At 52.4% G+C, this 10,401-nt stretch overlaps 2 protein-coding genes across 2 annotated transcripts; both read right to left on the bottom strand.

Annotated features, from left to right (window-relative positions):
• Positions 1-613: 613 nt before the first annotated feature.
• Positions 614-1,397, bottom strand: COCSUDRAFT_34514 (hypothetical protein). The gene has a single exon (XM_005643038.1). The coding sequence runs from the start codon at positions 1,073-1,075 to the stop codon at positions 884-886; it is 192 nt and encodes a 63-aa protein (XP_005643095.1). The 5' UTR covers positions 1,076-1,397; the 3' UTR covers positions 614-883.
• A 717-nt stretch (positions 1,398-2,114) lies between these two features.
• Positions 2,115-8,977, bottom strand: COCSUDRAFT_68259 (MFS general substrate transporter; the record flags this gene model as incomplete). The annotated part of the gene is made up of 13 exons (XM_005643037.1): positions 2,115-2,243; positions 2,578-2,649; positions 3,206-3,337; positions 4,117-4,335; positions 4,785-4,931; positions 5,750-5,923; positions 6,299-6,468; positions 6,783-6,990; positions 7,334-7,373; positions 7,796-8,045; positions 8,378-8,530; positions 8,703-8,789; positions 8,890-8,977. 13 exons carry the CDS (start codon positions 8,975-8,977, stop codon positions 2,115-2,117), a joined length of 1,869 nt encoding a protein of 622 aa, XP_005643094.1.
• Positions 8,978-10,401: the final 1,424 nt, after the last annotated feature.

Below are 10,401 nucleotides of genomic sequence, written 5' to 3'. Positions count from 1 at the left end.
ATCTGAAGGCGGATTTGGAAAGCTCTTGAGCAGGCGCATCTTTGGGGGACGTACTTAATGCACAGATAACAAAGTTTTTGATCAAGAAAATAGCCCTGCGGGAAGCTGTTTAACAATTCACTTTTTCCAGGGTGCGCAGTTTAGGTTGAGCACTACAGTATCTACTTGCCAGCTGCTCTGTGTGATGGTACGCATGGAAGGCTGCGTGACACACATGCGCAGCTGAGGACCAGAACATTTATTGCGTGCATCTTGTTCATCAAAGTTGCAGCATGCATAGGATTTCGGCCTGCTTGATCACTCCTGCACGCGGGGGCCTTTGCATGCTGCAAATTGATGGATGTAATACTTCTCAACTTGGTGTCAGGAAATTTCTGGCAGGGCAATATAGGCAATACGCCTGCTTCTTATAGACCTCACTTATTTTAGAAGCATTGCACATATACCGAGGCTATATCCGCTGAACCGCAGGATCGAGGAGAAGCTGGCACCAATGGTGGGCCCACTGCAGAAGCTGGGCAGCCGGCTGGGCAGCGCGGGCCGGGCAGGCAACAATCTGCTTCAGAGCGTGCGGCAGCTGCTGCCCACAAAGAGCAAGGACAAGCATCTTTGAGACGCAAGCGACCGCTCGCGTAAGCAGTGTCTTTGCTTATCATATATCATAGCAGCAATGAACGGCAAGGAGGAAGGCAGATCTGACAAGTGTAGAGGAGGGAATTAGTAATCAAGACTGCGAGCTGCTGCTTACCTGGAATTGCGGCCCTTTGTATAGTAATGAAACAGTGTCGAGAGGAGGGCTGCCTGCGCTTTCTGCAGCTGCCAAATATTTTGATCGAGGGGAGTATAAGAGATTACCACGGCTAGCTAGTCTTGGTGATGTCCACTAGGGAAAAAGTAGATGTGTGCGTGTTGCCATGCGGTTTTGGGGGCAGGGATGCCCGGAGAAGCTGAGAGGCTTCTGAGGCAGCAAATGCTGCAGATGAGTTTTGGTCCACTTGCTTGACTTGTTGCTGCCTGTATTCTTTGAAGACCTGTGCTCACTCCCGTCTGCATAAGAGGGTGTGTTGCCTTGCATGTGGTTTGCATTAGTAGATTGACAGATCTGACAATCTCTACAATTTGCTCATGGCTTGCAGTCAAGAAACAGATGAATTAGAACCCAACAGACTCTATTGGCAAGTTGTACATATTGAGTGCCTCAGGAATCTCTCCTGCAAGGCCTGTGTTTGCTGCAGGTTGCACTGATATTCTTTTCAAGACCCGAATGCATGAACACCAGCAAGTGAGCTCTTTGCAGACTTATCATATCGGTTGGCATCCTAGGATGTGTTTGATCGCATTTCATGCCATGCATCTTTGACAATGGGTTGGACTGCTCATGTAAAAAGAAGCTCTGCAAAATCAACACAGCAGTCTTCAGGGAGATCTCCTATGTCTAGACAATGTCAAAAGTGACATTGTCACTCAGGCATTTACCTTGCATGCAATTGCGCAGCCTACATCTTATCCGGCAATACATCTCCTACAGCTACAGCCATTCAGTGTGTTCATCCAATGCCCAGATGCCATCAATGCAAACACAAGCAGAGCAAACTTCTGACAAATTTCATAACGAGCATTCCCAACACATGCAGTGAGTGCAGCGTCCCAGCAATTGTATTACCCTCTTGCTGGTAGGGCCTAGTATTTCTCTTCTTCTTGGACCCTCCGCCACCATACTAGGGTCCACATGACAAGTAGAAGAAGCAATCGCCGACAAGAGGGCAATTCGGATTTGGGGCAAGACTTGAGGAAGTGGATTTCTTTTCCTTGAAGGATAGACCAGCCCAGACTGCCAAGTAACCCAGGCCTTATAGTGTCAGCAAATTTTCTACTGCCCATATCACTTCTGGCGAGATATGAGGAATCGAACCGCCGACCAGCCTAGGTGGCCGTTCACGCCGTCCGCACAATGCCGGCAACCGGAAAAAGCGCCCGAAAAAGTTCCGGCAAGACCTGAGGAACTCAACCGCCGACCAGCCTAGGCAGCCATTCGCGCTGGCCGCCAATGCCGCAAACAAAAAAGCGTCCATAAAAGCTCCGGCGAGACCCGAGGAGTTGAACCGCCGACCAGCCTAGGCGGCCATCGCGCCGGCCCCGGACAGCCGCCGCTCGAGGGTGGTCAGGAATGTCGCCTCGCGCATCTGCCTGGGCCCCTTGACATTGCAGGGCAGCTCCTCGCCCTCATTGGGCAGAATTGGCACCTGCTCAGAAATGAAATTATAAATTTGTCAAGCCAAACCAGGGTGTTTTGATCACAGAATTTCTGTTGGTCGAAAGAGCCGGGGCACTGTCCTACAGTGGCATCTCTTATTGACAGCTCGTTGATTGCTGGTGCTTCAGAATTTGCTGCCCAGGTGCAGAACAAACATCTGCCTCTACTACCACATGCTCCCCACAATTGAGGGTGCAGAAATTTGGAGGGGTACCAACTCTGGCAGTGACAGGTGGTAGATGTCTGCAGCCTTGACAGTGTAGGTGTACCAAGTACAATGCAGTACTGCTGCAAAGGGCTTGCAGGAAGGGGAGACGAGGCACCTGGTTGGCTTCGTCAGTCTCCCACTCGTACATGTAGTAGCAGAAGATGAACAGCGGCAGCAGCAGCGCCGCCTGCACCAACAACACAGCTGCGTCAGTAATGCTGCTGCAGCACCAGAAGCACGCCCGCAAGACCTACACTTTGCAACCTTATGAGACCACAACTTGTGATGCACACGCAACAAGCATGTTGATGAACCTGGTCTGCCAAACTCACAAGATGCAAATTCACGAAGCAGAGCATGCCCCAGCTGACGAAAAAAGTTTGCCTCGCATTTCAATGAGGCGGTGCATGACGATTGACAATCAAAAACTTGCATGCGTGCCTCCTGATCTAAAAAGGGCGGTTGACAGGAGTGCGTCATGAGTCAGCCCTTTCTCCAAGCTCTGGCGCTTGCTCTGCCTCATGTCTGCACCAAATACTCTTGCCTTGAACGCCTACACATCACATGCCCTACAACCTGCCCTCTTGTGGGCTGAAAGCTGCTCACCTCTATTGGTATATCGCACCGGCACTTGAAAACAGAAAGAAGAAAAGAGGCAGTGCCTGGATCATGTTGATGGCGGTGAAGTTGCCGTGGAGACCGTGCAGGGCCCAGGCAGTGAAGGGGAACTGCAGAAGGCCGACAATGCCATTGATCGAGTTGTCGATCGCCACCATGCGCCCGAAATTTGTGGCCCCGAAGAGCGCGCCAAAAATGGTGAAGTAGCTCGTGTACAGGAAGAAGCGCCCCGAGCACCACACGATCAGCGTCACCACCTGCGCCATATTCCAATATGAGGTTGAATGCAAGCTTGAAATCTTTCGAAAAGTTACCAGCCGCTTATCCAGTCATGATAGATGGGATGTGATAGGTCTCCTATGACGAATGAAAGCTTTTACAATCTATTCTGCCTCAAAGCAGAGCACAGTTGATTTCAGCGCATTATGCAACATGTGCTTTCAAGTGCCGCGGCGCTGTCAGGATCTGTGGTGTTTGAGATCATGGGTGACGATGAGAACATGGCCAGCAGCTTTGTACTTGCACTTCATTGACACATGCGCCATGCGATGACTGCTTTGAAATAGACCCCTCACAATCTGGGACGTTATAACCATGCAAGCCTGCACTTCTTATCAGAAGATGCTGCGATACTTATCAGAAGAAGCTGCGATACCATGATATTCGCACAATAAATTGTACATTGTAGAACTAAAATTAGACTCCCTCAAAGGACAGGAGGGGCTGGAAGATGACTGCGGTAAGTTTGCGTGTTGCCTGTCTGTGGTGAGGAATAGACAGGAGAGGTTCCAAGTCACAGCCCTGCATTGGAATCAATGCAACTGCGAACAAAGAATGCAGCCACACTGACAGGTCTGTTTACCACCAAGTGGTTCAGGGGTCCAGAAAGCCAGCAGCTAGCCGCACCTGGAAGTACATGGATGGCATGGCCTGGAAGATGACTTGATAACAAGATGCCCATCAACCTGTGTCTGCTGGGATCGAACCATGTATATTGTGGCCCTCTCCAAAATCAGTGCAACACTGACAGCCGCACCTGGAAGTAGAGGGAGGGCATGGCCTGGAAGATGGAGGCGAGCACGCCCAGCAGGTTGATGACGGCCAGAGTGACGCCGTATCCCTTCTTGTCCAGCAGCCAGGAGATGACGGGGATGCCCACGAAGCCGAAGGCCGGCACCACGTTGGCGATATTAGTCACCACATGCGCTGAATCACCCTTGTGCTCCAGCTGCAGCCGCGTCGTTCCCAGGTAGAACTGCGGCAGCAGCACATGGGCGCACGTGTCAGGCAGCGTGGCAGCACATGCACGCATGCGTCATGCGGGCTGCCGGCACATGTGAGTGGGGGGCGCCACGCCGGCTCGCAAGAAGTGTTCAGAACTGCCTTTGAATGGTATTTTGGATCAAAATAGAATTGACAGAGACATCTCAAGAAAGATCATGGCGGCTGTGTGGTTCTGCACAGCACTTCAATACTGTATGAATTCTCAAAGTTGCATTGCTCTCCTTCACTGCCAGTCTTGGACAAGAGGGTTGCAAAAGTTCTTGCATGACTTGCCAAGAACCACCCCTCACCGAGTACATGTTCCAATAGCACAGTGCACAGCATCCACAATGCACAGGTTGCACAAGACAAAAGCCCACCAAAACATGCTCCACACAAAATCACTAGCGAGTTGGGTCCAGCCAAAAGTGATTGCATGACCAGGGGCGGGCGTGCCTGGATGCAGAAGACGTTGAGGGTGTAGAAGATGCCCATGCCCGTGGACTCGGCGGAGAAAAACTGTTTCCAGAAGCCCTGCTTGCGCAGCTCCACAAAACGCCGCGACTCGAACACCAGCGCCCCGTGCTCCTGCGCGTCGGCAGTAAAGATTAAAAAGGCACCATCTCAAGGACCTGTCATGCCTACAGCAGGCTGAAAGGGTCCAAAACACTAGGCGCTCACACCAGCACTAGAACATAATCCACCCTCCTTTGGGCAATCCCAGGTTTTTGGTGATGTCACACAATTTGTCATGTAGACTCTTTCCGGCAAAGTGTCCAGTGCAGCACGCTACCGATGGCGCATGTTGTCTCACTGCATTACCACCAAACATGTCACACGACCAGACTCTACAGGATCAGCTTCCCTCTAGGAAGAAGAGGGCCCATTAAATGTGGGCATGTGCTGGCCAGCTGATCTGGCATTGGGCGCTTTTGTCACACGTCTGCCGGCTTGTCCACACGCAAAATTATACATGACGGTTTACGACAGGGATATTCATTGCTAGATCAATTCGTGCCCCATCTGGAAAATTCTATTGCAAAGCTGCCCGAAATTAGCGCTGCACTCAAACTGCGGACCAAGCGTCCTTCACAGCATCGTACCAACGAAACAAATAGGTCTGCTCTGCACTTGTCTCAAAATATGCTACACACCCCGGCAGGGTCCGTTGTCCAGCATATGTAGCATCACATTAAGCTTAGACATGTGCAACAAGTCAGCAAGCCTCCCAACAACAACCCAGAGAACATATGGAACCCTGATAATCTGGGTGAATGACCGAAAGGCGCACTTTTAGCCAAGTGGCTAGATGAGTGGGAGTCCTCAACCCCTTCATAGATCAGAAATCCGACTATCCCTGGTGGCCTATGCGTCAGGGACATAGATTGATTTACAGCATCGCGCACCCCGGTGGTGAAGTGGTCGCGCGAGGGAGGCCGACCGCCACGGGGAGTGGCGCCGCCGACAGCGGTGCCGTTCAGCTGCTGCAGAGCCGCCCCCGTCGCGTCGTATTGCCCCTCCAAGGACCCCGTGTTCGCTCCCCCTTCCCTCCCGCCATCCCCCCTTGCCTCCCCCTGACCCTGAAGATGCCCAAGAGACACTCACATTCAGGCACACCCCAGTGTAGAATTTTCCCCTTCTTGACAATCGGCATGTCACATAAAGTAATGGCCACCATGCAGCGCTCATGCAACCATACGATCTGCAGCCTTCAATTTGCAGAAGCCCCTGGCAGCTTCTGCTCCTGGTTGACAGCTCTGGCGCTTCAGCAGCTACACAGACAAGATGCGTCTGCCTTTGTTAGTTATTATTCCATAAGGGACCCGAGATGCGAAAGGGAGCGCATCTTGCTTCAAGATGCCCGGCGTCTCGGCAGCGGGCCAGAGGCTTCTCCTGCTTGCACCTGGCTGTCCCAATCTGATTTGAATTTGCATGCACCAGAGAGGGAACGCCACCTGCGGCGAGGGCGCGTCCTCGCTGATGACTGGGACGGTGGGCGGCGGCGACTCGCGGTCGAGCCAGGTCGGGTCGGCCGAGTCGGGCGCCGCCGCGTGGCCGCTGCCGGCGTGGCGCAGGCCCATGTATGCCAACGCCATGTCCTTGTCTATTTCCTCGTCGCTGTGCCCTGCCCCGCCATCAGAACATCTTGATCATTCGATGATACCATACTTTGCCTTCAAATTCCAAGATTGCATCAGCAGGAGTTCCCATTCCTTCCCCCTTCCCCCTGAAACACTTTGTCCTGTGCTGGCCAGCTGCTCATCACGCCCAGCAGACAGTGTGATGGAGATTGCCTCTGAGTCACTCATCGTCAAGCGAGCATGATGCCATGTCGGCTAACAGAACGATGACTCAATGGTGTTTCTTCACCATATTCTCGGTTGGCGCGACAGCATGATGACAAACCGATGACAACCTGATGAGTAAACAGTGACTTACCAGCGTTCTCCAGGTCGTGCAGCGTGCCGGCGTCCTGCCCCGATGCGGCCGCCCCGTTGGCGAGGTGCGCGCCGCCGCCGTTGCTGCTGCCGCTGCCGGCCGCGCGTTTGCCGTCGTCGAGCGCCGTCATGCGGATGGCGACAGCCTGGCGCTCCACCTCCTTGCGGTCCATCACCTTGAAGCGGCCCGACCCCGTCCACAGGTACACCTGCGCAGAACAGCAGCAGCACCTATTTAGGCCCGGTTCCTCCCCTGGGAGGCATAGATGCAAGGGGATTATAATGTGGAACTCCCCTTGATAGTTGTGAAGAAGAAGAGAGATCTTGTGGGTTTGTGCCGTGGCAACGCCCTCCTAAACTACCTCAGTATTGCACACCTGAGAGACGAGAGATAGCAGTCTGAGGAGTAGGAATGAAGCCTACTTTCTTGATGCAATACCAGGGCAAACAAAGAGCATCAGTGGCGTGCCAAGGCGTTCAGGGGCGTGCCTGGCCAATTTGCAGCGCGTGCCAGGGCATCATCCAGAAGTTGAGGCCCAGCCAGATGCCCACCACCAGCGAATACAGAATCATAATCAGCCGGTACGCATCCCTGCACCCGCACAGCTCCATGCATCAGCTCCCCATCAACTTGCAAGGGGCTCGAGTACCACGGCGCCATTGCAGCGTCTTAATGATGCGGAAAGTGCTTCCCTGATGAGCATGCATCCTGAAAAGACAACCAGATGGCATGCAGTGCATGTGAGACTATGCTGGTGCCACATCCATACACAAACGTCAACACCTTTCAAGAAAGTGAAGCAGTAAGTGGTGTGTAGCACCATGAAGAAGGTGGACACAACACTCTGGCCATGCAACCTGTTTATGGACACTTGCAAGCCCATAATACCAAAATGCTTTGACACACCCCACGATGATGCTGCACACCAGTCACTCGGGGCCTTGCTTTGTCCCCACAAAATCCCACAACTGTGTCCATGGGCTTTGCGTGAGGGACTGGACAGGAATGCTGACCTGGTGCCGCCGGCAGCCACGAAGATGAGGTCCAGCAGATAGAAGATGACGCCGCAGCCAGTGAAGCCGGCAACAAGTAGGCTGGATATAAAGCCGCGGCTGCGGGGGAACAGGTTGGAGATGTGCAGCTGCGACAGGTGGAAGGTGATCCCCGCCAGGCCCAGGATGACTGCCCCAGCCGGTAGCCCATTGAAGTCGTGGGTGTTGGAGCAGCCCAGCAGGATCAACCCCACCATGTTCAGCAGCGTGCCTGGACAGTTGGGCAGCACCCAGTCAGCACTTTGTGTCCACCCCATTTCAGCAGCCTGCACATTTTTGGGGCTGCTTTTTGGCCTGCATCACATTTCGTAGGGGAATGCTTGCAGTCTATCGCCGCATGATGCCGGCTCAGGAGTTACTACTGTGCACTTCATGCTGTGTCATGCATGCTAATGGTTAGATGCATGGGTGCTTCCGGGCACGAGATGAAGCAAGGACTGCCTGCAGATGATTAGGATGGTGCCTTTAGAATCAGAAATCTCATTTGCAAGGCTGTCACAGAGTACAGCTGATCAAAATGGGTTGGGATATAATGGAGTTCACCCAGCATGGCAGTGATCTTTGGGCCCACATAGTCCAGCACTGGGCCCACAATGACAGGCCCAAAGTTGAGAGCAAAGACACCGATGGTCCAAAGCACTGACAGCCGGCTTTCTTGCCAGGCGCAGTTTGTGTTGAGACCCTCCCGTTCAATGTCTGTGCAGCACACAGCATATCCGTCATCCCATGCTCATCTCAGCGCCGCAGTGAAAGCAAATTGAAGGTTATGATGGGGCTGCAACAGTTACATGACATGCAAAATGAAAATAAAATAATACCAGCATCAACCATAAGCAGGCATGAATGTATTGTGCTGTGGTGGACGCACCAGAGATGGGTTGTGTGCAGTTTCTGTTGTAGTTGCCCTGCTGCTTGAGCATCAAAGCCAAAGCATTCCAGCCGAAGATGAGACCGCCTGGTACACAGCAGCGTTGTATAATTAACGTTGGGCTTGCGTTTGAAGGGACATGTGCAGACAGGTTGCAAATGTGGATGTTTCTCAGGATGTTCCTCACCCTGCAGGAAGTCCCCGATGATGCTCTGGACCAACAGGACCACCTTGGCATCTTTGAAGCCATATGGGAGCGCCAGGCCTGGTGCCATGCCTTTCAAAGATTAGAGACTAGGATTTTGAATTATCACTGGCACGCTCTTTGTCCCCACAAGACCTCAAGATGCCCCACTGCTGGGAGGATGAGAGTATGAAGGCACAACAATCGGCAGTCCGACATCCCCGGTTCCCCTTCCATCTAGCCTACGACACATTGAGATTGATTGGAGCGCGACAAGCCTGGGCTCCAATGCATGAAAATAGCCAGCATTCAGTAAGGTTCCTGCGACGCCCCACAGCGATTAGACTCGCAGTGACATTGCCTTGTGGACGATGTTCCTGTTCAATGTTCAAGTTGTTCTCCTTAAAGGACATAACTACCCATTTGGCAATTATGAGACCTCACAAGGCCGAGGCCAGTCATGAACGACTGCTCAGTGAAGTTGGGGCAGCACGTTCAAGGGAAGCACCCACTATTGCTACTGATAATTAGCTCTGCAGCAAGTTGTCATTTTTCACCTGAAGGGTTTCAGGCCACAAGATGGGTCTCCTTTGCGAGGAAGTTACGACACATTTGGAATGTTTGAGCCTCTTCTGGTGAAGCTTGCAAACATACACCTTTTATTACCAGCGACAAGCTTCTCTTTTGTATAAACAAGACACACAATTGAGCAAAGTTTTTATGAAGGAAATTTGCTTCGAGGCCCTTGCATGCAGCGAAGCGAGAACCCCATCGGCGGTTGCCTCTTCTGGCATAGGAAGGCAGGTGGCAATTTGCACAGATCACAGGAAGAACCGAGCGAGAAGAAGGAGTAGAACACTCTTTCATATCAGCTACAACTGCAACGATCTGTGGGTGTAGATGGCGCAAGTCCACCCGCATCTTCTCCACAGTGAAGCAATTATGACAGAAGCCAGTTATTGGTGACAACCACGTACATGTACTGGATGGATTTGCTCGCTCCCCCTTGAAGTTCTCATTTGGAAGGTTGAACCCATGTTTCAATAGTGTCTCAATCCCGGCAGATAAGTGTGCGTGGTGGGTGCTGCCGATCCCTGGCGGAGGATTTCTAGCGAAAAGCGTTGATGACAAATCATAGATGCTCCAACAATAAAATCTTCAGCAGAGACGCAAAGTTTTGATTGGCTTCTCACTTTCGAGGTCCGGCTAGTTGTGACACCTCGTTGCCTTGAGGAAAACGCCTGAAAGTAACCTCAGTGTAGCTGGCCTCCCATAGAAATATGATGTGGCACTCTGTGCACTCTTGATGCTACGCACAAGCAAAAGTGGGTGAGAGTAGCGTTAGTACCGTCAGATTGCTGTGTACACCTTGCTTAGTGCAAAAGGAGGTCCACAGATTTGAGACCAGATGGGAGAAACGCTACCCACTGTTCCCTCTCTGCGGCATGGAAGGGACCTCGGCGAATCAAGAGCTGGGACGAGCGGTCGCTCAATGAGCTTGCACAGTGTGCTTCC

Source organism: Coccomyxa subellipsoidea, assembly GCF_000258705.1.
Source record: "Coccomyxa subellipsoidea C-169, whole genome shotgun sequence".
Taxonomy (NCBI): Eukaryota; Viridiplantae; Chlorophyta; class Trebouxiophyceae; family Coccomyxaceae; genus Coccomyxa; species Coccomyxa subellipsoidea.
This window is presented reverse-complemented; position numbering and strand designations above follow the sequence as displayed.

What these genes read in the sequence shown, in the direction of transcription:
- COCSUDRAFT_34514 (XM_005643038.1), bottom strand. Translation starts at nt 1,075, where the DNA reads ATGCAAGGCAACACACCCTCTTATGCAGACGGGAGTGAGCACAGGTCT.